This window comes from Fukomys damarensis, unplaced genomic scaffold (genome assembly GCF_012274545.1).
Source record: "Fukomys damarensis isolate Sample0158 unplaced genomic scaffold, DMR_v1.0_HiC HiC_scaffold_22, whole genome shotgun sequence".
NCBI lineage: Eukaryota > Metazoa > Chordata > Mammalia > Rodentia > Bathyergidae > Fukomys > Fukomys damarensis.
In genome coordinates, this window is record NW_022900934.1 from 6,156,264 (window position 1) to 6,183,824 (window position 27,561).

At 49.3% G+C, this 27,561-nt stretch overlaps 1 protein-coding gene across 2 annotated transcripts in view; it reads right to left on the reverse strand.

Moving 5' to 3' along the window:
* Positions 1-770: 770 nt before the first annotated feature.
* Cass4 (Cas scaffold protein family member 4) overlaps positions 771-27,561 on the reverse strand; it is a 43,564-nt gene continuing 16,773 nt past the window's right edge. The window contains exons 2-7 of one of the 2 annotated variants that reach the window (XM_033767151.1): positions 17,792-18,190; positions 11,783-11,884; positions 8,657-8,734; positions 5,869-7,185; positions 4,698-4,775; positions 771-1,699 (exon numbers count right to left, since the gene is read on the reverse strand). In XM_033767151.1, the coding sequence (XP_033623042.1) occupies positions 1,292-1,699; positions 4,698-4,775; positions 5,869-7,185; positions 8,657-8,734; positions 11,783-11,884; positions 17,792-18,190 (2,382 nt within the window). In that variant the 3' untranslated portion in view covers positions 771-1,291. Of the gene's footprint in view, positions 1,700-4,697; positions 4,776-5,868; positions 7,186-8,656; positions 8,738-11,782; positions 11,885-17,791; positions 18,191-27,561 lie in introns of both variants that reach the window. The other variant, XM_033767150.1, reaches the window with a different exon arrangement.

Consider the following 27,561-nt stretch of genomic DNA (forward strand, 5'->3'; position numbering starts at 1 on the left):
CAGCAACAGGGGCAGGACTGAGCTTCTATGACAGAAAGAGGAGGTGGTTTGTCTGGAAGGGAGCCCAGGCCACTTCCACATCTGTACCCGGTGATAGGTACCCTGAGCACAGCGTGCTTTCCTGTCTGCGCCGCCACAGATAACACAGCTGACAGCTTCATGGACCAGGCCCGGTGCATGAGAACTTGGCCTCAGCAGCACCTCGCTGCAGACCCTAAGGAGAAGCCCCTGAAGGGCAAAACTGACACCAAAGGCTTTCCCTGCGACACCAGAGCTTGGGTGACGTTGATCGGAGACTTTTCCAAAGAAAAGATTGCTGCAAATGATGTTGGCGTTCATGATTATATTTGAACAGTATTGTAGACTGTAACTGACTTGCAACTGCTAAAGTTCCTTTCCAAATGAGCAGTAGGATTTATCAACAGAGACTCTGTAATACATGAAATAAGTTAACAGGGAACCCAACAGAGCAGGCAAATACGGCATGTGTCTTTAGGGTAAGACAACAGAGCTCATATCTGTGTATGTACGTAGATATATTTGTGCAAGACACAGGCACCAATCTCAAGGGATTAATTCAACGCAAAATGAAAAAACATTATTACGTTCTCTCATTTTCTCTCTCTCTCTCTCTCTCTCTTTTTTTTCCAGTACTGGGGATCGAACTCATGACCTTGTGCTTGCCAGGCAGATGCAGTACCACTGAGCTACATAGTCTCTCTTTGTCTCTTCTCTCTCTCTCTCTCTCTCCGTCCCTCCCTCCCCTCTCTCTCCCCCGCTTTCTTTTTCTGTACCAGGGATGGGTGCACTACATTTTCTAATGCAAGCAATATATTGATCTTTTGAAACTAAATTCCCCTCCTCCTCCCCACCTTTTTCTCTGTGTGCTGAAAATGTCTTCCTTCCTCACTTCGTCATCTCTGCCCCCAAGTGGACTGGGAGCTCAGACAGCCTCTGACACCTGGGCAGCTCCTAGAACTTGGTGCGTAAGTGGTGCTCAGTACTTAAGTGCTGAATGAAGGATGTAAACCGCGCACACGCGTAGCCAGGGTGCAGACGCTCTCCGCAAGGTGACTGGGAACTGGAGGATTGTGACCTTCCGACACGGACACTGCACAGGCAGCTTCACGGAGTCCTGCCCTCGCAATGCCCGACCGACCGTGTTTCCCGAGCCCCTAGGTGTCAGCGTCCTGGGCTGCGGAGCCGCGAGGTACTGGGTGCCGTGTGTGGCCCGTCCCATCCCATCGTCCAGTCCCATCGAGTCGCACAGGGTGAGCCTCGGAGGAAGGGCTCATTCCAACGTCTCTCGGAACTGCCTCGTGTGATGCTCCAGCTTCTTGGCCTCGGCCTGCAGCAGCTCCAGGGCCGTGGGGCTCGGGTACTCGAGCACCGCGTCCTTGGTGGCCAGCGCCAGGGACTTGAGCAGTCCGCACAGGCGGCCGGTGCTGCGGAGGATCTCGTTGCGCACGTCCCTCTCCCGCGTCTCCCTGCACAGCGTGTCCACCAGCTTCTGCCCCACCGTGATGACCAGCTTGCTCTGCGTGATGAACACCTCGGGCGGCTGGCCGGAGTCGAGGCTGCCGTGAAGCGCGCCCAAGGCCTTGAAGAGCGCCCCGAAGTACAGCCGGCAGTGCTCGGAGAGGGGGACTTTCCTGTCGGGGGCCGGCCCGCTCCAGGGCTGGGGTAGAGAGCTGGGGTTCTAGAGAAGAGCAAGACCAAAGCGGATAAGTGGTGGATCGATCAGCAGGCTGTGGATGTCCTCCTCTTCCTGTTTTTGCCCAATTGACAAGCCTTTTTATAAGAGAAACAGTTTCGTTTGGGAAATCAATGCTGCAACATGTGTCTAACAAATTGATGTTTTAAAGTGCCGTTAGCCATAAGGAACCCATTCTAAGAAACATGCTGACAGGGGCCAAATGCGTAACATTCAGACGTGCCCGAAATGTTGGGGTGTAGCTCAGTGATACAGCATGTGCTTAGCAGGTACACGGCCCTGGGTTCAATCCCTAGTGAAAAAGAAAGTAAGGAGGGACAGAAGAAAGGAAGGAAGGGAGGGAGGGAGGGAGGAAAAACGTGATGATGAGATTTTTAAAATTTACTCATAGGATAGATTTTAAACTGGGTGTGGTGGCCCACACTTGTAATCCCAGCACTCAGGAGGCTGAGGCAAGAGAATCGCCACAAGTTTGAGGCCAGCCTGGACTACATAAGTGAGTTCACGACCAGCCTGAGTTACATAGCGAGACCCTGTCTCAAAGGAAAAAACAAAAAGAAACAAACAGAAAACCACCAGATTTTAAAACATTTAAAAATTCTTTCTGCTTCCACTAGAAGAGGTACATCTGCACTCCAAAGGTTTGTAGAATGAATCAAATAGGCTGACCTACTGCTTTCTGCCTTAATATGAAAATGCTTCTTTGCTAAAAGATTTCATCAGAATTTTACTCTCAGGTAATTTACTGTGTGGGAAATAGAATCAGCATCTCCCCCAAAGTCAACGTTCGGCACCTGACTCGGTGGTGAGCATGCCAGGCAAAAATCCTGAGCCCTTTGTTATTTTACTTATTTACTTTTGCAGGCCTGGGCTTTTGAACCCAGGGCTGCTCAGGGGGACCCAGGACATCCCCAGACATTTTTAATGTTTTGTCTTTTGCAGGGTCTTGCTGTGTCACTAAGTGACAGGCGGAGCCCCAGCTTGTGATCCTCCTGCCTCAGCCTCCCTGAGTGCGAGGGTTATAGGTGGGCAGGGCCTCAAGAATCTCCTCTTTTCATTTCATAGGTAAGGACTTTGAAGTTCAGAGGAGAGGCTACTAAGGACATTTAGTCAGCAAGTTAAAGGTCTAGAGCTCAAAGTTAAAGGCTAAACTGAACTTTTTCTCTTAACCACACTTCATTTACCTATGACAACTCTCAGACAGGGGAAACACACAAGAGTGATTTTTCAGAAAGGGGCTGTGTCCTCAGTGGCTGGTGGGTTTGGTGGGGAAATCAGACAAGGACAGAGGTAGGAAAGTGCTGGCGAGGTCTACTCATTATTAGAATTTCATGTTTAGCCAAGCTATTCAGGAGGCTGATATAGGAGGACTGCAAACTCGAGGCCAATCTGGGCAACTTAGTGAGACTCAACTAAAATGAATGAAAGAATAAATAAGGACCAGGGCTATAGGTTGTAGCATGCTTGCCTAATATACGTGAGATCCTCAATCCTCAGTACTGCAAAAAAAAAAAAAAATCATATTTGGAAAATGAAAGCAGTGAATAGTTTTTAGCACAAAGTGAAGAAAAGTTTGGAGTATCAGTTAAGATGCTTCTTTGGGATTCCGGAGGATAAGAAGAATGAGGTGCAGGTTAGAACCAGGCAGATGCAAGGAGCCCGAGGTTAGATTGTTAGCATCATAACTGGAAAGTACCAGGCAGAAGTGGACGAAAAGTATACTGTGAGGGTGGGGATTTAGCTCAGTGGCACCACCCACGCCTGTCTGAAAAGTTAAAGGACCCGAGTTCCATCCTCAGTACAGAAAACAAAACAAAACAAATGACACTGTGACCCCGAGCCTGGGCATGGGATGCGTGGAGCTGGGTCTCACTGTCGCCTCGAGGAGAAACGGCTGCAGGAAAGTTGGTGGATGCAGGCTTGAGACCCCAAACAGCCCACCCCACACACAGAACTGTCTCCCCAGCCAAGGACGCCCTGTCCCCGACCACGGAAGCACTGCTGCCTAGCAGGGGCCCTGCACCAGCTGCCTCGTCCAAGAACTGATCAAAGATGCAGCCTCCTAGGTTCACCAAGTCACACTGTAGCAGAAGCTTACAGGGGAGCTCAGCCTTCGGAGTTTCAGCAAAGCCCTGCCATGCACTGTGGAGTTGGAGAACCACAGGTCTAAGGTTTTTCTCCCCAGAGAGGAAGACAGCATGGCCCAGCAATATGGCAAGCCCAGAGATGAGTGTCTGGGGTCTGGGTGTCACGAGGCCTGGGTTCTTGCCTTAGTTTGCATCGGAGGAGGAATATGACCTTTTTCCGAGTCAGGGACCTGTCTGTCCTTCAGTCTTTTACCCCGCGTGCCCCGAATTCCAGCTTGTTAGACTGGTTCACTGTTACCCAAGCATCAATAACTCCAAGATAACTTTCACAGCCTTTGCAGGCTATACCCTTTCTTGCCTGTCTCTTAACATCTGCTGTTCACACTTCGTCTTTAAATGGACTCATTATTTACTTTAATTAATTTAGAGAAAACTTTAAAAGTTGATAAAAGGAAGACTACGGTCATCTGCCACACAGAAGAGACAACCAAGAGAAATAAGCACGATGATAACATCTTTGATTTAAAAGAAAACCGGTAGATCAAGTGTCAAAGAGGTGTTGAAGATACACAAAACCCAAACCCAAATGTTTTTGTTGTTGCCATTGTAACGAGAAGCATGAAAAAAAAAATGTCAAGGAAATGAGATGGCTCTTTAGGGCCACGGTGGCACCGCCCACAATAGCCCTACAGAGCAGCCAGACCCTTTCCCTGATGACTAAAGGTTCACACTCCCTACACTGCGCTCTCCAGGGTTCCTTCTACTGCTAAAAAGGAAGTAGCAAGCCTCCCCCGTGCAAGTCATGCTGTCATAGTGAATTTTCCATAGCAGAGGAGACAACTCGAAGGACAAAAACCACATTAATTGGAAGGCAGGGGCTGAGTGTGACGGCTTACCACTGGTTCTAAGTTTCTGTTTTCATCGGACTGTTGTTCTAAGATTGACTTTTCTTTCTCTTCTAGGCCAGGCAACATCTGTAAAATAAAATCCCTTTAAATTACTAGCTTGAATGGTTTTTACATTATGATACGACTGTTTAAATTCGCTTTAAACTGACACATCTATCCTGATACTTTTGTCCATGGATTTACCTACTGTTTGTTACCTTTTTTTTTTCAACCGAAAGAGACTTTGGTAGAGCTGAATTTGGCAGCCCACAGGCTGAATTTCACCTAACAAAATGGCCTATTATAATGACCCATGTAGTTTATAAAATTATATCCATGCATAATGAAAATTAAAAATGTTCAGTGTGTGTAGGATGTGTCAAAGCCCTTACGTCACCAGGTATTTCAGCAGAACTCTAAGGCCAGGACTGAAAGTGTCAAAATGTCTCCGTGACACAGCCCCCAGGTAGCTGCTAGGCCCTTGAAGCTGGTAACGTCTGGAACTGAAGTCTGTTCCTGTGAGATGTGGAGACAGTCTGCAGAGTATCTCCAACTGTGACTGCACCCAGGGGCTGGTCAGGCTGTGAACAATCTGGAAGAAAGCTCACGCTCCTTTTCTGTTTCTAGGAAACATGTTGACAACGGCGTTTATAACTTTCAAAAGTGCAAGGAAACTAGGTAGTAAGATTTAAAAATTCACTCAACAAATAGATCCACTTTTTTTGAGACAAGATCTCCATAAATTGTTCAGACTTGCCTTGAACTCACGATTCTCTTGCTGCGGCTCCTCGAACCCTGGGATTACAGGGAGGTGCCACCTCCCCTGGCTTCAATGAATGGATTTCTAGATAGTTTTTTAAAATCCCTGTTCATTCCAGCATCAGTGGTAAAACCTGAGCCCCAAACATTTCTTGAGGAAATCTAAATATGCACGTGTTCCATCTGCTTTAATATGAAAACAATCATCTGACTTGCTAATTAGGATTTTACCTAGGAGTTTACTTTCATGAAGATGAGTGATGGATGAGGATTGACTGATTGATTGATTGGGAAATGGAACCAATTTCTCTGCATCCCCCCGGAGCCAACGCACTATGGAAGGTCCTCAGCATCTCGCCTAGTGATGACCATGCTGGCTAACAGTGACGCCCTGTTCCATCACTTCGGACTCTGAACTCACCTGTTCACAGACAGCTGTCCTGTCTTTCTGTGCCGGCTTAGGGGAGTGTCCGTTCTCCCTCTGTTTGTTAGGAGGAGTACTCTTTTGGTGGGATTCCATTTCTCTTTGGGGAAGCTGGACACATTTCGCACATTTAAATTCTGCATTTAGGGACAACTGCACAGTGTCTCCTTTTTCACAGTTCTGCTTAAAAAGGAGCCTCCCGTTAGCGATGACTATGGAGACAAACCTCTTGACCTCTTCTGGAACCATCCGCGCAATCATGACAAACCTCTCAAGGTCATCCATGCTGCTTTGGACTTTGTCCACCGAAAGAACGTCAAGAGACCATTTGCAGCTGTCCAGGCGCTCCTTTGCTTCCAGGAGGCTCTGGTAGGAGTTGGAGATTGTCTGCAGCTGCTCCTGGATTCTGGCCTGAAGGTGACCGTTAGTGAGGTTGCAGGCGGTCCCACGGACTCCTTGGGCAAAATCCAGGAACTGTCTCAGCGACCCTGCTATGTGGTCTGCGGCCCTGTGGATCGCATGGATGTTGGCCTCCAGGGAGTCTCGGAGCCTCCAGTTCCTGCTCACAAACAGCAGCAGGCCAGCTGCGGAGTTGACCACCTTATGCTGCAGGGCCATCGCCATCTCTTTGGCCGAGTCCACATCCAGGCAGAGCTCCTTGGCTGAGTCCTCCAAGGAGGATGAAGAGCTGCAGGAGGAGTCGGTGGACACAGAGGAGCATGAAGAAAGGACACTGGCTCTGCTGTCTGAGCTGGAAACGGACAGTCTGTCCAACTCAGGGTACAGAGTGGTCGTCCGTCTTGAGAACGGGCAGGGATCGAGGCCCGAGGAGTTCTCTGGGGCCTCCTTGGCCTTTTGAAACTCTTTCTCAGCCAGAGATGCATTTGAGCTGGCTTTAGGGATGTCGTAAATGTTGGGCTTGGTGTTCTGCTGCTCCACTCGGGGAATCAGAAAGCTCGAAGGCACCCTGTAGCTGATGCCTGCATCCAAAGGGACTGTGTCCTGAGGTGCTGGGAAGGTGGAGGGAGGCACTTCTGGGAGGCTGAGCTTTTTCTTCGTGGGCACACTGTCACACGGCTGTGGATGGAGGGCCTGGTCTCTGCTGCTCAGGGGGCTGACAGCAATGGCTGCCGAACTGGGGACAGTGTTTGGCGTTGTGTCTTCCGTGGAGCCAGCTGGAGCTGAATTTCTGACCCTGGCCTTTCCCAGAGGCGCTGGCATGTCGTAAATCCATCCTGAATTCTGAGGGGCTGGTGATGTATTGTAGCCACCTCTTCCGAAGTCCAGCGCAGGCGTCGGGGGAACGCTCTGGCCCTGTGTAGGAATCACACAAAGTTGTCTCAGAGTAGTAGCCATAAAAAGAAGGTTTGACCTGAGCATGTGGCACATGCCTGTAACCCCACCCTCTGGGAGCCTGAGACGGGAGGTTTGGAAGTTCAAACCCAGCCTGGGCAACTTAGTAACTTAGAGACCCTGTCTCAAAATTACAAAAACAAACAAACAAACAAATAAATAAAATAAAATAAAATAAAATAAAGGTTGGGGAGAGGGGCTGGGGTGTTGCTCAGTGCGAAGGCCTGGATTCAATCCCCAGTACAATAAGGAAAAAAAAAAAAGAGTATTTGAGTGACTCATTAAAGTCTGTTGCCCCCCTGCTCAGGTTCCTTCCATGGCTCCCCAGTGCTATTACCTGTCAAGGCCCCTCCAGGCTGTCTCCACATGGCTTTGAGCCCCCTTTCTCTCCACTCCTACCATCCCATCCCTGCCATGCTTACAGTGTCTACTCAGGCTGTTTATCACCCACCGGACTCAGAATTCCACTTTTTTTTTTCCCCCAAACTGGTTCCTTTGCCCTAACTGCCCTTCCAACCCCTTCCTTTCCAGCTAACAAACTCCTGTACACCGCTCATTACACTGAAGTGCTGCCTCTCTGGTAAGGCTTCCCCCAGTAACCTTAGATGCGAGCATGTCCATAGCACACGTGCTAGAATCGAATGAGGCATGTGGATGGTGCAGACTGCAGGTGAAGCCTGCATCCAAGTCAAAGCATACGTTAGTGCTGGGCACGGTGGCGCACGCCTGTAATCCCAGCACTTGGGAGGCTGAGGCAGGAGGATCGCTGTGAGTTCGAGACCAGCCTGGGCTACAGAGTGAATTCCAGGTCAGTCTCAACTACGTAGTGAGACCCTGTCTCAAAACAAACAAACAAACAAACAAACAAAGAAACGGAAGCACGGAGAAGTTCAAAGACTTGTCACACCACATGCCCAACCCTGTGCATAAACCCCAGTGCATTTGGGGATGGTGCCTCCAATGTGAGACTTTGTCAAGAGCAATTTGTGTTCTGTTTTTGATTGAGCTTTATGGTTTAGACCCGAAATGTCTCTGAAAGCCTCCCTTGTGGAGTCCTTGGTCTCCAGCTCCTGATGCTGGTCAGGAGGTGATGGAGTCATTAAGAGGTTCTGGTTGAATGAAGTGATGCCATCAGAGGTGCCCTGGAAGGGGGTATCAGGACCCCGGTCCCAAACTGGCCACCGTGACGTGAATACCCTTGCTCCACTATGCACTCCTGCCAGTATATCCTGCACCGCCACAGGCCCAAAAGCCATGGACTAACCTACCATGGACTGAAACGTCTGAAACCAAGTGCCAGATAAACGTTTCCTCCTTACAAGTTGTTTGTTTCAGGTACTTTGTCCCAGCGACGGAGAGCTGACTAACACACCAAGACGATGACATTTCCCAGTGGACATTTAGTTTTCATAGCATCGAATCTCATACTCACACTTGCTTGTCCGGCCGGGAGCTGCAGGGCTGCCTTGTGGAAGCTGCTTGGTATATCGTATAGCCGGTGTTTCGCTGGCTGCTAGGGAAGGACATAGAAGAGGATACTTAGACTCTTCCTTCCTAATGGCTACCGTCACGAACTCTCCACACCCCAGTGCTTTTTTCCAAAGAAAGACAAATCCCTGAACAATTCGGGGTTCAGTCAAGCTGCTCTTCCGGGGGGAGTCTCCACGCTGCGCTGAGTGTACATTCGGCAAAAGGCTTGGTGCTTTAAAGGAGTCCTGCTTCAAAGGTGGGAAAAGCCATGGAGCACTAAGGTGCAGCTGCCTGTGTTTCCCTGACAGCTCCTCTTAAAGGAATCAGCCTTAAGAACCAACGAAGCCAGAAGGAAAAATGGCCCTGGCATCTTCCTTTTCATTTGTTTCTCTCAACAGAAATTATCCTATGTTTATCACTCTTGTATTCATCCTAAAAATGTCTATCAAGTGCCTATTACCTACTAAACACTCAGCCAGGTGGCACTGTATGCATACAGTACTGAGAGCAATAAAAAGAGGCTCCGGGTGACTTTTGGACAAATATATGTCATACTGAGGACCTATTAAGTGTCAGGCACTGTGCTTGTGGAGACCCTGATTGTCATGTTCCTACAGTGTCACTTTCCTTCAGTAACTTGAAATACATACATTATAATATAGATTATAATATCCATCTATCTCACAGCAATCAGAAAACACGTATATTAGGATGTGAGAAAAAAGATCCAAGTTTCAAAGCAAAGTGACACAGCACCAAAACAGCTTTAATGAAAAAAAAAAAAGCAAGAGAAAGAGCTGGGCCTCAGTGGGGTTTATTAGGCTCTGAATATCCCATGGACTCCCCTTGGCTGGGGGAGGGGGTCCCTGCCCTTCAAATAAGGCATTGAGGGCTCCAGAGGGAGCCTTTGGTGACTCGAGCCATGTGCCCTGAGTGTGGGCGCTGGCTGGGGTGGGAGGGGAGAGGCTGATGGCCAAACAGTGCAGGGGCCTGTGCCGGGATCGGGACCAGAGTGACAGAAGCGAAGCCCTCACCGAGGGCACAGCATTTGGAAGGCAATGAAACTACATACATCCAGGTGATATTTTAAAAAGTCATAATTAATGCAAACATGATGATGAACAAATGATCAGAATTTTAAATGAAGACGGGGCACGACGGGGCCAGGCTCAGGGTGAGGTGAGGGAGGCCAGCTACACAAGGCAGCCACCGGTGCTCCCGGAGTCTCTCACAGTGAAGGGAGGAGGTGTGTTTTCTGTGGACCTGGCAAGGGCCACAGGGCTGAGCAAGGCCAGCAGATGGATGAGGGACCCTCGGGAGGACACACTGGAGGCGACCTTCCTGTTTGGAGCGAGGGAAGAAGACAGGCACAGCAGGAACACTGACCTCCAGGTGGAACTTGCAGGAAAACTGTGCTCAGTGAGGAGGCAGGGGACAGTCCAGAGGAGCAGGAGTCAGCTTGACCCACTGCCACCCTCCAGCCCTGCACCTGCTCCCAGGAAACCAGGTGAGTGGGGCCCCTCTCCCCACCCCAGTCAGAAACCCTGCCAGGAGGTCTCTGTGCCAGCTTTCCATGGGGAGCTGCAGAGATCCCAGTGCATCCTGAGCTCACACTTCCGGATCCCAGGTTGCATAAGCAGGACCAAGCCAGGCAAGGCAGGGGCTCCAGCCTGACATGAGCGGAGAGGTTGCTTTTCACCTGGATGTTGCATCTCCTCCCTGGAGACTAGGGAGGCTAAAGTGACTTCTTTGGACCCGAGTGACCAGGAAGTCAGAGAGCTGTGTGAGTTCTATTGACACGACTGCTGTGGTCTCAGCCCCAGCTGCACAGAGTCACACGGAAGCGTTGAAGGCCTTGATGCTTGTGGCTGAGGTCTGAGACCACAGGACCTCTGAGGAGGGGCCAGGCAGCAGGCCTGGGGCAGCTCCCACAGGGCTCCCACTTGCGATGGTGGAGGCTGAAAACTAAGGAAGGAGTGAAGAGTTGGGCCTGGTGGTACAGGCCTGTAATCCCAGCACTTTGGGAGGCTGAGGCAGGAGGATCACATGTTCCAGCCTAGCCTGGGCAATTTAGTAATGTAGTGTGACATTTAGTAATGTAGTGTCTTACATCAACAGCATTAAAAGCGTTGGGGATATAGTTCAGTACAAAAGCCAAGGGTTCAATCTCCAGCATCTTAAAAAAAAAGAGTGAAGTTTTTGTTGTTGTTGTTTTTAATTGGGACAGGATCTCACTATGTAATTTAGGCTGGCCTTAAAGTCACCATCCAGCCCAGGATGGCCTCAAACTCACAGTGATCCTCCTGCCTCGGCCTCCTGAGTACTGGGATTATAGGCGTGCGCCACCTCTCCCCATTGAAGTTATTTTTCACTTCGTGAAGCACATTTAAAAAAATTTGATGTTCCAGTTATGTACAAGTAAGTTTAGAAAAAAAATAACCAACCCTAAAACAGAGATAGTAACTGTTGGGCTATCAGCGATAACCAATGCTAAGATTATAATGCCCACCCTTAATATGTTATTTTTGGGGGCTGGGGATGTAGCTCAGTATAAAGCACTTGGGTTCCATCTTTAGCAATGCTCCCCCAAAAGATTTTTTTAAAAAGTGCAAGAATGCATGCATAATATATACATACATATATGTAAAATGAAATATCTATTACATATGCTTTTTTTTTTTTTTTTCCGGTACCAGGGATCGAACTTGGGTTCTTGCGCTTGCAAGGCAGGTGGTGGAACCACCACTGAGCTAAATCCTCGGCCCTGTTTGCTTTTTTCTTTTCTGGTACTGGGGATCAAACTCAGGACCTTGCACTTGGGAGGCAGGCGCGACACCACTGAGCTACATCCCTGGCCCTTCTATTGCACGTGAAAAGTACAACTCCACAACCACGCAGAACTTCAGTCGCCACTGTTCTGCGGAGCTTGGCTGTGCAGCTGGCATCTGGGTGGGGTGTCTTTGGAGTTAGAGCAAACTGAGGCCCCTGAAGACCTCAGTGAGCTGAAATGTGATGTCCGCGTGACACCCCCATCCCAGGTTCCTGGCACAGAGGCCAGATGGGGGCAGGGTGGCTGGATCAGACTCACGTTAAGGGCCAAGGAGGGCCGGCTGTGGGCAGGCACGTCATACACCTGGGAAGGCAGGGCTGTTGTTGTGGCTGTCGTAGGTCTGGGAAGCTCGAAGAGGGTCTGGGAGGAACAGAAGGGCCAGGGGAAAGACAGTGTCATGGTCATTATCATCACTACATTCTGAGTTATGTCTCTGACGCAAAGACAGCTTGTCGGATGCTGGAGAGGGTGTGCCCAGCACCTCTGGAGGCAGATCCTTCATGCTGGAGCCTGGGGCCGGCTGGTGGGAAGGCGGCCTTCCTCAGAGGTGGACCACAGCTGCCTGTCTCTGTCTCACCTGGGAAGCAGTCAGAGTGCAGGGTCTTGGGCCCCGCATCTGGCGAACCTCTGAGAGCTGAAGGCCCCAAGAACCTGCAGGGGAAGTGAGCTTGCTTGGTGACTGTGAGAGAAGTCCAGCCCGGGGTCGTTGGTGCATTCACCCGGTGATGCTGAGGCTGTGGCTGCCCGCCTCACAAGCAGCACTGGCTGTCTTCGGGTACCTGGAGGGGCTCAGCAGGTCGAGGGGAAGCAGGCCCATGGAAACGGGTGCCACTTGGGGCGATCACCAGTGGGGAGTCAGAGGTGATGGGAGGAATCACGGGTGACAGCTCTTGAGGTCCTGAGCGGGAGGCGAAGAGACCTTGGTGACGAGTGGATGAAAGCAACAGAGGGGAGTAGGCAAGGGGAGGAGAGGAGGAGCGGGGAGTCAGCTAAGGAGCTCAGGATTTACACTGACAGTAGGAGTACTTGGTCCGTTATTGTTAAAGCTGCTGCCACAGAGTCTGTGCCTGCAGAGGGAATGTGGGGCTCCAGATAACCATTTAGAGCTCATTGCTGTCAGCTCTAAACCAGGGACTGTTCTGCATGCTACAGGGTGGTGGCTTCCACCTCGGATTGAAGGCCTGAATTCTCTGGTGAACCACAAAAGAATCCGGGCCTACTTCAGACCTTTTGAATCAGATCGTGTCTAGGAGAGGCCTGGCAGTGGGTGATGTTTTTCAATAGGGTAGTGATGCTGGCTGATGGGGGCTCAGTCTACAGGGGAAGGAAATAGATGCGGGCACATCGAGGACACGGGCTGGGACTCAAGACAGGGCTGGAAGAGAGGAAAAGCTGAAGTTCCTGAGAGCCTAGGAAGGGAAAAGCGTGCCTCCAGCCTGGGTCCCAAGGAGCCTGTCACTGAGTGGGGGATTCCCAAGCTGGATCAGGAGGGAAGTCAGAATTCAATGAGGACAAGGCCAGGGTCCCTCGTTCATCTTGATGTCCCTAAAACCTAGTGCTGGGGTGCACATGTTAAGTGCTGGCATTTATTTGTTCATTTTTGGTGAGTGTGTCCACCTCAGGACAGTAAAATCTAGTTTGATGTATAAAAACCCGTTCGGTTGTCCAGCATGCTGGAGTCACAGGTGCAGCTAAAGCAGCTGCAAAGCCCACAGGACGCGCACGTCTCCCGAGGACACAGTGCAGCTGTCAAGTGTCAAAACAGACTCCTTCCTTGAGTGACAGCTGCTTTTTTTTTCCCTTCTTTACAAAGAAACAGGATCTGGGAAGCGCTGCTCTCTGAAATCCTGGCATTAGACAGGCAACAACCCACTAGTGCCCGGAGGACCTGAGTCATGGGCAGGGGCAGCAGAGACTTCCAGGCAGAGCTCTGCAGGAAGGGGACACAGGCCGGCATTCTACCTGTCTCTGCTGTGTGGTGCCCAAGAGGGGACCTCGCACTCAGGCTGGAGCTGACCACTTGGAGCCTATTATCCTGGTTCACTTCCTATCACATCTCACCCGAACCCCATCTTTCCCCCAGTTCCACAAGGAGGCTACTTTTTCTTGTTTGTGGGTTGTTTCTGGGTTCTCTGGCCTGCCGTCTTCCTCATTACAAGCTATAACCCTAGCTCTCTACTGGGTGGTCTCAGGCTGATTGGGCCAGTGTGGATTCACCAATGGTCCCCACTGGATTTTTACTTAAACCCAAGCTGTTCAACAGCCTAAGAAGCCACGGACCATCCAGGCCTGGGAGCCAGGCAAGAGCGTCCTTACCCATTGCCCCTCTCCTCCTCGTCTGCCCGCTCCGGGCTCCACCTATCCCAACACACCCAGCTCTCACCGAAGAACCTTTCCAGCGATGCCCCCTTGCCTGTTACTCGCCGGTGCCTTCAGGCCCACTTTGTTTATGTGGCTGGCTTTGTGGACCACGTGTGCAGGTAGAAGCACCACCAGGGGGCCAAGGGACTTTCCTGCCAATGACATGTCAGATAGGAAGACGCCACTGCAAAAATACCCAGTTTCTTGGAAAATGTAGGTTCCAGGTATCGGTGAATTAAGGAACATGTCTGAGAAATGTGGTTTTGAAAGGTTTAGGGAGACAGAAGAAATTCTGGTTTAGGAACTATCGGGTCCAATGGTGACTTCACCAGGAAACCTAGCTCTTTACACTTGAAATACCAAAGTCCCCCTTAGAAGTGAAACCAAAATCCAACATGTTCTTTATGTGCTCTATTTTCTTTTAAATCAGGCCTACATATTGTATTAAGGAAGTAGACATAAAGGCAAAACAAAGCTCAGGATAGTGGTTACCCCGGGGGGAAGTAATAGAGAAAGTTGCAGGCATGGGGGTGCCACACAGGGCTGGTTTTATGTTTTATTTATGGTGCTAGGGATTGAACCTGGGGCTTTCCACGAACTAGGCAAGCACTCTCCCACTCAGCTGCATCCCAGACTTGTTTCCTTTTTTGATTGATACTAGCAGCTGAGCTGCACCCTTCGGATCTGAAGGCGAGACTTCAACAAAAACCTCCATAGAGAGAAAAGCTTAAGCCACAGCAAAGGGAAGGAGATGAGGGGCAGCCCGAGATGGTGAGGGGAGAGCTCTCTCTGGGGTGAGGCAGACGGATCCAACTGGGGAGCTTTAGTCCCAGCTCTGTGGCCACAGCTGCCTGAGCCTGGATGGGCAGCTTCCTGTCCTGTCCCAGGATCAGTTTCCTCATCTGCAAAAATGGAAAATCTCTCTAATCCATAGGTCCACAGAGGTCAGCTATAGGGACATCTGACACATAGATGCTTTTCTTAGGACAACTTGGGGAAAGCCATGTGTTCCCATGATCTCGGTTTTTTGTTTGGAGCCAGTCTGTAAGTACAGAGATCAACTGTAAAAGGAGGCTGTGAAGAGTCGCTCTCTGGGCCGAGCCTGTGGGCGCTCCACCAGAAAGCGGCTGAAGCCAGGGGCTGGGACTTTCCTGATTCTATCAGTGATCACATCTGCTCGATTGTATTTCCTGAGCACTGGCAGACTTGGATTAAATGTCAGCTCACCTGAGCACATAGGTGATGACTTCCTTTTCTGTGGCCAGAGAACATTCTTAGCTGATTATTAACTATTCTACTACACCTAGCTCCCTGCTCTTTAAAGCTGGGGGAGATGTGGAGTTATTTAGAATCATGATAAGGTGCAATTGGGGGTGATCTGAGAAATGATAAGTCCAACCCCCTGACAGAGAGGAGGAAAGAGATGCACAGAGGGTGTCCAGACGTTCCTTCTCAGTGCTCCAGAGTGACAGTGGCTTATCCCAAAGCCAAGGAAACCGGGGCTGGGCCCTCAAAGGAAGAGAAAGGAAAAGAAAGGAAAGGCAAGGGGAAGAAATGTAGTTTGGGAAGACAAGGAGGGAACTTAAGAAAGGAAAACCAGGCAGGAAAGTTCCCCGGGTGTTTTACCGTGGCAACCTCAGACCCCCACGCAGGGGCCCCGAATTCCCCTTTGGAAGCTGAAGTTCCTCTTGGTACCCGCAGGGGTCCAGGTGAGGACTGCCGTGCTTTGGTCAGGACAGATCTTCCAGCAGAGGCCCTCTGGGTCTTGCTGTGCCCGCCCCCCGCACAGTACCCTCATCCTTCCCTTCACCCACTCAGCAGCTGGCAGGGGAGTCTGAGTTTCTGAAGCCTGGTGGCTCGTGTCATTCATGCAGCCACATTTTACTAAATGCCTCAGGGGCCAGTACTGTGCGGAGTGCTGGGGATGCCTGGCTGACACCACGTTCCCTTTGTCTTTAGGGAAAGGGGGAATTGGCACTGATGCTCAGCCAACTTCAGCTAGTATCGCTTGTTCTTAGAGGAGACACCACCAGGTCCCCGCACAGAGGCAGCTGCTCTGACCGCAGCTGAGATGCCAGGGGGAGAGCGGGCCAACTGTTCCAGAGGAGTGAGGTAGGGTCTGCCCCGTGGGCTGCTAGTGGAGGCCCGGCCGGCCTGGAGGCTTCTTCCTCCTGGTGCCTGGAGCCAGTGCTTGCATGTTGGCAGCTGTTCCGTGTAACAGCTGTCTGATTCTATGCCTTGCAACCCAGAGAGTTAGAAAATCGGAACTCTTCAAAATCTTTTTGAAGGAATCAACACCTTCCAGCTGCTGGGGGGAGGCCTGAGAAGTGGGCAGCTTATTCCTGGGGTCTCCACTGCATGGATGAGGGGTGATCGAAAAAATATGATGAATGTTTGCATTTAAAAAAATTATTACAATAAAAGACACATTGCCATGAAGCCCCCTCCAAATACACTTCAAGCACATTGATCCCTTCATCCTTGCTATTTTCTGAAACAGTTCTGGAAGTTCTCTTTCTTCAGTGTCTTCCTTTACATTGTTTTGGCTGCTTTGATGTTCTGAATCAATTAAAAATGTTTACCTCTCATGATCATTTTGACTTTGGGGAAAAGCCAGAAATAGAATGTTGCCACGCTGGGTAAATAAGATGAATACACACTGTAACATTTTTAAAAGCCTGCCTTTCCCTTGGATGGCACGCAGCAGTGGCAGCAGCGGCATTCGCCATGTTTGTTTGTTTGTTTTTTTAATCATACTTTGTAAAGATACAAAAGAAGACTTCCAGAACTGCTTCGGAAAATAGCCATAATGATAGGGTTCGCGTGTGCGAAATGAAAGGGAGTATTTTGAAGGGATTAGTGGCAATGTATCTTTTACTATAATGCAATTTTTAAAATGCAAGCATGACTGTATTTTTAAATCACACCTCACACACTGGGGCAGCAGCCTTCCCCCCACCCCTTGACACAGGCCCCACGAGACTTCTATCAGGGCTGTGGCCGGGTGGGCTGTGTCACTTGGGCTCAAAGCAGAGTCTGTGGTGGTGGGAAATGCTCAAGGGACTGAGCCCTGCTGGTCTACTATGCATTCCTAACGCTTCACAAGCACCAAGGCTTGGGGAAAGCAATGTGTCACTTTTCTCCTCCTCTTAATTCCTTATTTTCGTAAAAAAAAAAAGCTTTCATTTTGCCTTTACTAAGAGCTCCTTTTTCTGTTTTTTTAAACAGTATTATAAAAACTGTAGATTTTATATGCATTCCACAGACCACAGACGTCAACTTCCTAATCTATTTGCGACATGCCTATCAAGGACCTACTTTGTGTGAGGCCTGGTCCCTGCGGCCAGCCTTCCTTCACCTGTGCTACTTCCTAAGGCCCTGCATCTGGCATGGGTTCCTCCAGCCCTTTCTGTGCAAGGCCATGCGCACATACATGCACACTGTGTTTTTGAATTTTTGTTCATTTGGTCTTTGATTTGGTGGCTCCTTCTTCCCCCTTATAAATAAATACCCTTTTTTTTTTTTTTTACAAAACAATTGCAGAGTAGCTCACTGTGGTGATCACCAACATTTATCGGTACCTCTGACATGCACTCACACACTCACACACGTCTTAAATGTCATGAGTAACTTCTTGCCTTGGCACAAAGGAATCCAACCCCAACATTGGTCACTAAGGGCCCTAGTGACCTTCACAGCATGAAGGGGCCCCCGTGCTCTCTTACAGTGCACAAACGGACTCAGCCTGTGGCGTGCTGCCCGCTGTGGCCAGTCTCACAGAGCTGGGCAGTCACGGGTGGGCCGAGCCCCAAAGCTCCGCACCTGGGCCACCAGTCATCAGTGTTCCCCCTTGCGGGTTCAGTCTGATGGGCAGCATATTTTCCTTTCCTTTGGAGGTGCACTTACCTGATTTGGAAAGCTCAGAGTCTTTTCGCTGACGATTCTGGCTCTGGAAGGTGGGTCCGGGAACTCGTAGACCTGGGTAGTGGGGGGCGGGGACCTCTCCACCCAGCCCTTCATCGGCTCATACACGGGTCCCAGCGGTGCGCAGTGGAGCGTGGCGGGCACCTGGTAGGTCTCCTCCGCACTGGCCGGGGGTGACCCGTCTTCAGGGCCCTCCGTGAGGACCTCGAGGCGGTTGGCTGGGGCCAGGCCTTGCCTGCCATGAAGCAGACACTTCCACCAGCCCTCGCTTTCAGGCACGTCTTGGTCAAGAATGGTCAGGATGTCCCCTCTGGAGAAAGCCAGCTCGTCGGAGCAGTCGGGGCGGTTGTTGTAAAGTGCTCTGGCCAGGAGTGTCTGGGGCTGGGAGGGAAAGAGAATTTGCAGATACTAACCCTGTCCGCAGTCTGCTACAGCAACGCCAAGCAGAAACCCAGGCACGCATGGCTGCTACTTCCTTTCGCCCCTGTTCCTTCCCACCCTCGGGGCCACATCCTCAGGGAAGGTTTATCTGCACCTCTTACCCAGGTCCAGCAGCCTAATACTCCTTTTCACACTTGTGGAAGCTATGACCCTTGTAGTTATACAGTTGAGGGTAGCATAGCGCATACTTGGGTTGAAATCCTTCGTACAGTACATTATGGGTTAAGGTTTTAGCTACCCTCAAACACACTACTTACTCCCTCCAAGCCTTAATTCCCTCACCTGTAAAATGGGAATAAGAGTAATACTACTTCATAGGATTATTATGAGAATTAAATGGCTGATCATATACACATACACCTGTACACATGTGTGCACATAAATCAGTGAGTGACGGAAGAATCAGGGAGCTAGTGGCTTGTTTATGGCTACATAGCCAGATTGAAAACCCAGTCTCAGGGCTGGGGATTTAGCTCAGTGGCACCGCTCCTGCCTTGCAAGCAGAAGGTCCTGAGTTTTATCCCTGGTACCGAAAAACAAACAAAACCTCAGTCTCCCTAATTCTTCAATTTTTTTTCAGTAACCCAGACAACCTCCTTAAAAAAAAAACAACCAAAAAGCAAAACAAACAAACAAAAAACACCTGGCTGCCATGCCAGAGACAGCTGTTGAACCTCCTCCTTACCCAAACTTTCCACTGCAATTGCATGAGGGTGATGTGCTTGTCTAACTTTAAAGTAATGATCCTTCCCGCCCTCCATAGCTGAATGGTTCTTAGAAGGTGGGCCCAGCTGGAGGAAGCAGGTGGTGTTGGGCGTTTCCTTTGAAGGGCGCCTCCTGCCTCCAGCTCTTCCTGTCCCAATAACTTTCTCTTGCTTCTTCCTACCTGCTGGGAAGCAAGCTTCGGCCGGGCCTCGTCTACCCGGAGCCCACCAACTAGAGAGGGAAACCTCTGAAAACATGAGCCACAATAGGCCTCTCCTCCTCTAAGCTGGGCAAGTGAGGTATTTTATCTTAGCAACACACAGTGTCCTCTTCAACAGTGCCAAGGTTTTGGACATTTCAGCTCATTCTAGTGATTACAAAGCTGAGACACTCCCCTCATTTGCATCCATAGATAAATTTCTCCATCAGGAGTTGGCAGAGCAAAGCCTTTGGGCCTTTCCTTTGCTGCCACAAATGCCCGCACAAGATTTAAATCAATTTACAGTTCCTGCCCCGTGGAAGAGCCTGCCTGTTTCCTTGCACCTTAACCTACCTGGACATTAGCTCTTTTTTGGATGGTACATTTGTTTGAAAAATCTTTGCCAAGGAAAAGTGCAATGTTCTTTAACTCATTCTTGGAAATACTGAACCCAATCAAACAGCAGAATCAGTTTTGGCCCCCTGCCCTAGAAGTGGGAGATTTTTGTGCAGCTTGGGAAGCCGGTCACCTCCCTGCAGTGCTCCACTTTGTCCGGTATCTACAGAGAGATAAAACATCCTGAAGAGTTGTGGGCATGTGTATCATGAAGTGCCGCTCCCTGCATGAAGAGAGCTCCTTCCTCCTCCATGGTGAACCAGAAATCAACCCAGGGACGATGTGGAGCTTTCACTTGTGAGTCCAGACAGTTTACGAGACGGAGTAGCAGACAACTAGTTGAGTTACTAGACTTCCACTGCCTTCTTAGTGCCAGGTATTTCTCCCAAGCCAGCAAACATGTATTGCTATGTACAGCACAATCCCAGGACTCGAGTTTTCAGAAACATGGGGTTTAATCATGCACTCCGCTCTCTGCTCCCCTTCAGTGGCTCCCCAGTTCCCTCTGGATGACGACAGACTCTGTCCAAACCTGCAAAACCCTGTGTGGTTTGCTCCTGCTCACACTTCTGGCTTCATGGGTCTCATTTCCTCATAGGCCCCCTCCAAGCGCCATCACGTTGCGGAGTTTGATCCTTCATACATGCTCTTTCCTCTGTCTCACAATGGGCAGCGGATTTTCACCCAGTAAAATCCCACACATCTTTCTAGACTCATCCTGACACCTTCCCCAAAAAGCTGGTCCTCACTCACCCGTCCTGCATCAGTATCTTTCCAGATCCAGGCTCATCACATTTGCATTAAGTCACGGAGTGGACCTTCACCATTCGGTGTCTGTTTCCCACTACAGAGCAAGCACCAGGGTCCAGCACTTCCTTGATTTCAGCTGCACCCCAGAGCGCAGCACCTAGGACAATTGGCACACGCACCATAGTTTCACCACCACTGACCTAGGAGCCGATGGATAGACAGAGTCGAGGGCTGGATGCCCCTAGCTACAAGTTATCTCCAAATTACTTATGAACATATACTCCTCAAGGACTTTTGACATGGGTTTGACATCTTTATGATTTGCTCATTAATTAATGAACTGGCTAAAATCCTTAGCATGAGCTCATTTTATATTTGCAGGGTAGTCATGATTTTACCTTTTCCAACATTACACTTTAGGGCTGGGGATGTAGCTCAGTGGTTAAGCCCTTGTCCAGCAGGTACAAAGCCTTACGTTTCATTCCTAGCTCCTCAAAAAATTAAAGAATCACACACACACACACACACACACACACACACACACACGCACACACACACTCCAGCCATCCACAATATCTGTGCAACACGCTCAAAGCAGTCTCTCAGGAACGAGAGCCTCCCTGAAACACACCTGCAGCAATCTCGCAGGCAGACAGTGCATGTCTGTCAACAGTGCAGCTGCTCGGCAGAGTCCAGACGGCAGAGGCTTCCTGGTGGATTTGTCCACTGTGAAAGCAGAGATTTTTTTTCCTGGAGAACAATGGCTCTCATGGTCGCTGACCCCACTGGGCACCCACAGCCGTCCACTGTGGACAGCACAGTCTCACGTGTGGTTTACTTACAGGCTTCTGCCTGCACCACCGCTGCCCTGTCTGCCCAGAATGTGAGCTTCCAGCAAAGGTAAACAAACTTTCAAGTGTGGCCGCCACAATATATGTGACGCCTTGTTAGAGTCAGCAGGGAGCGTGTCAGGACACCACAAGCAACCAGTCCACAGTGTCCCCAGATTTTAACAGCCAAGACCATCAAAGTTTACTACAGAAGGATAAAGCACTTGTGTGAATTCTTGGGGGTCATTCTCATGTAGAAAGGAGAGAAAACTGTGAACTATACTGAATGGGATGCTGTTTTATGTTGGATGTGCTGACATCATTACACCATGAATTCTTAGAAGCTTCTGATGAAGGCTTTCTTAGTCTCACTTTACAGATAAGGACACTGAAGCTCGGGGAGATCTAACCACTTGCCCGAGGTCACCTGGCCTCTAAGTGATCTCTTCACACCATTCTTTCCCTCTCCCCTTACAAACTATTCTCCAGTCCTTGGCCAGAATATTCTAGACACATACATCTGATCCTTTGGTTTCCTGATTAAAAACCTCTAATCGCCTCGGACCACACTTGATCAAAACCCAAACTGTAGCATCATTTCAAGGCCCTGCACCACCAGCCTTCTGGCCTGCTGCTTCACCCTCTGATCTTTCCAGAACGCTTCCACCCTATGACCTCCCCCTTGCTGCTCCTTCCCCCAGCACTCTGAGGCCAGATCTTTGCATGACTGGCTCCTCGGCTTTCAAGTCTTAGCCTCCGTCCCCTGCAGGGGCATCAGAGCAGCAGCAAACCCTCCCCGCATGCCTATTTGCAGGGCGCTGTGCTCCTTGCAGCTAACAGAGAGGAGCCATCAAGGCCACTGCTCCCGTATTTGTGTAGCTACTTCAAAAATACAGCAGAAATACACTTACATTTTTGCTCCTTACAGGCACACAGGCTGTTAGGCCCCAAGTACAATGGAAGAACAGATCTTAATCACTTTCCCAAAGGACGGCTTCCCCACAGGCCCGTCTTCACACACCAACCAGGACAGGGGAAGGAAAATGAGTCGCTGAAGAGGAAGGGGTGGGGCTTCGGGAAAAAGGCCAAAAATCGGGGTAACATCTGTGGGTGACCTCAGGCACCTGAGATGCAGTGCTGTGTGCTCATCTCTGCTCATCGGGATGGTGTGGTCTTGGCTACAACGGAAGAAATCCAGAAAGTCACCCATCCATTCATTAAATATACCAAGATTGTACATTTGGAGCATTTATTATCTGCCCAGCAGTTGGATGAGGACATCATGGTGAACAAAACAGTCCCTGATCTCAGAAGGGACAAACCCCTGTTGATTCCTAGAATACAAATGGTTTTTCTACTTCTCCTAAGGGCAGGAAGTCGTAAGGCATGAGTGCGCTTGGAAAGTAGTGGTGAGTGAGGACATAGGGAAAGTTTCCCTGTGAAAGTGGCTCTGGAAACTTCTGTGGGGGTGAGGAGGAGTGATCAGATGAGGGATAGGGAGAGGGCCTGTGGACAGAGCAAGAAAGGGTGTGGGAGTGTGGGGGAGGCGGGGAACTGAGAAGTGACCACGCTGCCCGGAGGCAGAAAAAAAGGGAGCTGGGTGTGGATTTTGGCAGTGGCTGCTATTTATATCTGGCTGTGGAGTGGAAAAGAGATTGCAGAGAGCAGGTATGGAGCCAGAGCAGTCACTCAACGCCCGTCTTGTGCAGATGGGCGGTGCCTCATCCCTATCACCGTGGGGGGGGGCAGGAAAGGGCTGAGCCCAGCTGGGGCCGACCTTGAGAGAACTTGGGAGTGGAGCTGCCGCAGGGGCAGGCGGGCCTACCCGGAGTGGCCTGAGAAGTAAGGTGCACAGCAGAACGGACTGGTCTGCACCCTTTCTGTCTCCAGGGTGTCATGAAGAGCCAGCATCTCTAGCAGTTCTAGTTCTTTTAAATTGTTTTTGAGACAGGGTCTTGCTATGTAGCTTAGGGGGCATTGAACTCATTATCAGTCCAGGCTGCCTGGAACTTGTGATGATCCTCCTGCCTCAGCCTCCTGAGTGCTGGGGTTACAGGTGGGCATGGCCATACCTGGCTCCAGCAGTTCTAGTTTTGAGCAGAGCCAGCTCCAGGCGTGCATAGCAAGGCCTTTTAGGAGACAACCCAAGACCACCGCCCGCTGTTCAGCTCTATCTTTCCTTTTGATCCCTTCCGTTACTTGAAGGGTCAAAGCTGTCAGAGCTGGTATGGGGTTGGTGGGACGGAGGCTGGACACAGCTTTGTCTACTGGTCTCATTTTAGAGCTTTGTAGCTCGTAGGACTAGGAGAGGTCGAGGGGGCGACCCACCCAAGGCCCCAGAGTGCCAGGCAGAGAGCAGCGATGCAGAGCCACTGGCACCCCAAGCCCACATGTACCCTACGCTAGTGTATTAACTCTTAAGTGTGAATGCGTGTCAGTCTGGACAGAGCTCCAGACAGCAGAGGAAAGATGGTCTCTTTAACAAATGGCACTGGGAAAGCTGGACATCCACGTGCAGAAAAATGGATTTAGACCCGCATCTCTCAACCTGTGGTAAAATAAAATTTAAATGACTCAAAGTCCTAGATATTAAAGCAAAAACAATCTGCTGGAAGATAGAGTAGGGAAAGTCTTGGAGACATAGACAGGCAAGGACCTTCTGAATAGAATGCTAATTGCATAAGACACAACATCAAGAATCAACAACTAGAATCATATTGAAATAAAACCTCTGCACAGCAAAAAAACAAAACAAAACAAAACAGAGCAATAAAACCCCCAGGAGTGAAGAAATAACCCTATAGCATGGTAAAACACTTCTTTGTCAGCTATTCCTCAGACAGAGGACTAATATCTAGAATATATAAAGAATGCAACACATTTATACACTCCCCAAATTAAATCCCTAATTAAAAAACAAGAAACTGAGATGAATACACACTTCTCAGAAGAAGCACAAACGGCTAATAAACGCCCAACGTAGGTGAAAAAATACCCAGCATCTCTGGCCATTCGAGAAATGCAAGTTAAAACGACACTGAGATTCCACTGCCAAGAAATCAAATAATGACAAATGCTGGTAAAACTGTGGGGATGAAGTAACCCGGGCAGCGTAAACTAGTACAACTACAGGACTCCTCAAAGATAACTAAAAACAGAAATTCCATTGAACCCAGCTTGTTCCCTCCCAGGCATCTCCCTAAAGAGTTAAAGTCATCATATTACAGTGATACAGATGCATCTATGTTCACAGCCAGACAGCCTCTTACAGGTAAATCACCAACAGATGAACCGTGTTTATACACAATGGAACATTACTCTGCTACAAAGAATACAAATTAGAGTCACTAGTAGGAAAATTGATGCCTCGTGCAACCATAATGTTAAGTGAAATAAATCACACAAGCTTAAATACCACACGGTTTTTCTTTTATGAGAAATCCAATGCATAAATAAAAAAGCAAAATAAAAGAAGGATAATAAATGAGAAGGGGCCCAGGAAGCGGAGGGAGGGCCGGAAGGGGCAGGAGAGGAGGGGAAAGGGAAATAAAAAGAATTAAGATGTGTTATGTGCACGTACCAACTCCCCACCACGCGCATACTAAGTAAGTAAATAAATAAAATTTAAATTAAAAAAATCTCCATAGGCAGGAACCCTGGACCCAAATGACCCAGAGGCTGGGCAGTACGTATTTCTATGTGACAGGCCTGTGTGAGACAGGCGGGCGGAATATCACCCCAGGCTCCATCCGTGTTCCCTCGCAAACCCGAAGTCAGTGGCCCGGCCTGAGCATTCCTGCCCCCTGCAGGCCTCCTCGGATGCAACCTTGGTTCCAAGTTTGGGCTGGAGCCTCCTGCCATGGAGGCTGTTTCTCCCCTATTCGCCTGTCTTCCCTCTTTCCCCAAACAGGACTCAGCCACCCTACGGTCCAATTCTTCTTCTTCCTTGTTTTGTCGATCACTGTCTTCCCTCTTTCTAAACTTTTATACTTCTAAACCTGAAACATTTGTAGCTGAAGACTGAGTGTAGGTAGTGTCACACGCCTGCAGGGCCAGTTCCATGGGCTCACGAGGGCATGAGTGTGAGGCCCCCTGGGCAACACAGCGATACCCTCTACAGATGTAGCTAACGGGGCTGGGCATGATGGAGCATGACTGTAATCTCAGCGCTCAGGAGGCAGAGGCAGGAGGATCACCACAAGTTTGAGGCTAGCCTGGGTGAGACCCAGTCTCTAAAAACACAAAATAAAACAACAACAACAGCAAAAATGTAGCCAATGGATAGGGAAATAGAGGTCATAATAGTTTCCATCCACATAGGCCTAAATGTCATTATTTCTTTGGAAGGATAAATCATGCCACAAAGTCACTACCCACAGAAGGAGGTAATAAACAGTGCACGAAACCAGGGACGTCATGGGGAAGGCAGAAGGAATTCCCAGTGGCCAATGGCTTCTGGCTCCCACTCTGCACAAAGATGCAGCTTTCCAAGTTCAATAAGAAGGGCATTTTTTTTATTTTTTTGGCCTGGTGTGGTAGCACATGCCTGTAATCCCAGCACTCCAGAGGCTGAGGCAGGAGGGAGGCTGAGGCAGGAGGATCGCTGTGAGTTCGAGACCAGTCTGGGCTACCTAGTGAGTTCCAGGTCAGTCTCAACAACATAGTGAGACTCTGTCTCAAAACAAACAAACAAATAAATAAATAAATAAAAATAGGGCTGGGGATTTAGCTCAGTGGTTCTGCCGCCTACCTTGCAAGTGTAAGGACCCGAGTTTGATCCCCAGTACCAAAAAATAAATAAATAAATAAATAAATAAATAAATAAATAAATAAATAAATAAATAAAAGAAGGGCATTTTCTTCCCTTACAAAAATCCTTCTTTGAAACATGTTCTAGGAGATAGTTATTTTCAAGAATTCTTAGTTTTCAGGAAAGGTAACAGACTTGTTCCTATTTCTCCTCCGAGGGCCATGAGAACACAGTTACACCTCAACCACATGTTTAAAAGAAAGCATATGCTACTAAATATTGTAAATCCTTTGCTGTGTGGGAACTGTGAGTTGTTGATTTCTACTCATGAAGGAGCCTTTTACTCTGAGACCAGGGAAGGAGTCTGTTCTATATCTCTGTGAGGGCGCTGAGCTCAGGCTTAGGGCATCAGGATTCAGCACGGGGCAGAGAAAGCTCCTTGATCAACTTTACAGCTGGGCTTTCTCCTGCAGTGCACTTGGAAGTACTTTGCATTATGTAAATACAAAGATTGGCTCAGAAAGATCAAAGCAGAGGGAATGGTCTTATCTGTTGGCTTGTGAATGTTTATTTTACCCTGGCTTTTAAAAGCACATTTACCCCCCCCAAAAAAAAATAAAGAAAAGAAAGAGAAAGAAAAAAAGTTCCCAAGAGAGTAAGAAAAAGAATCCCCCCGCAACCTCTACTTTTTTCCAGCCGCCCACCTTCTCCATAAAGGGAAGACAGAGGAGGAAGGACGAAGCTGCAGAAGAAGCTGTGTTGGCAACACTTCCGTTGGGGACCGTTTCTGTAGGTGACCTCCCGAGGGATGAGAAAGGGCCAACACGCTTCTAAGCAGTCACAGTAAAGACATCCAGAAATGGGTCCTTCCTCCTAAACCCACACAAGCATATGGACTCCTTTTATGTATCAGCTAGGATTTCCTTCCTATAGTTCATCCAAAGGGGAGAGACCCTCTTTAACCTTATGGGTGCACATTAGCCCCTGCGGAAGCCCAGCTCCCTGCCCTGAGGATGGTAATAGTCCCAGTCCAGTTACTCAGGAACTAGATTTATTTTGTTGGCTACCCCTCAGCCAATGCTGTGCAATAAGGATGGCTCCCTGCACCCTGTGAAGAAGGTGCTGTTACTAGCACCTCATTTAAGAGATGAGAAAGCTAAGGCACAGAGAGGGCAAGGAAGTAGCATAAAGGAGCTCAGTAAGCAAGGGCCAAAGCCAAGACAGGAACACAGGCAGTTTTGACTCTGGAGTCTGCCCTTTAAGTCTGCAAACCTTACAGCTTAGCACACACTCTGTTACAAGATGGCAAGTGCATTTCAGCCCATCCTGAATGTGTGAACAACAGAGTGACTCCTGGGCTCAGGGGCCAGGAACCTGATAAAGTGAAACTTCTGCATAGCAGAATGTGACAACAGACACAGGAAAGAATGATGCAGAGTTGGTATAAGCTGAGATGGAGAACCTCCACGACACAGCATTCGACCTTTGAGAAGGAGCAAGATGAGACAGTGCACGTGACAGCTCTCACTTAGGTCTGTGTCTGTGTGGCATGGTTTGGGAAGACGGTGTAAGTCATGGGGCTCCCCCGGGGCAGCGAGCAGCAGTCTGGAGAGCCAGAGATTTGGGGTTAGAGATGACCCTTTCAGTCCATGTTCATTTGTAGCGCTGGAAGTTTCTGTAG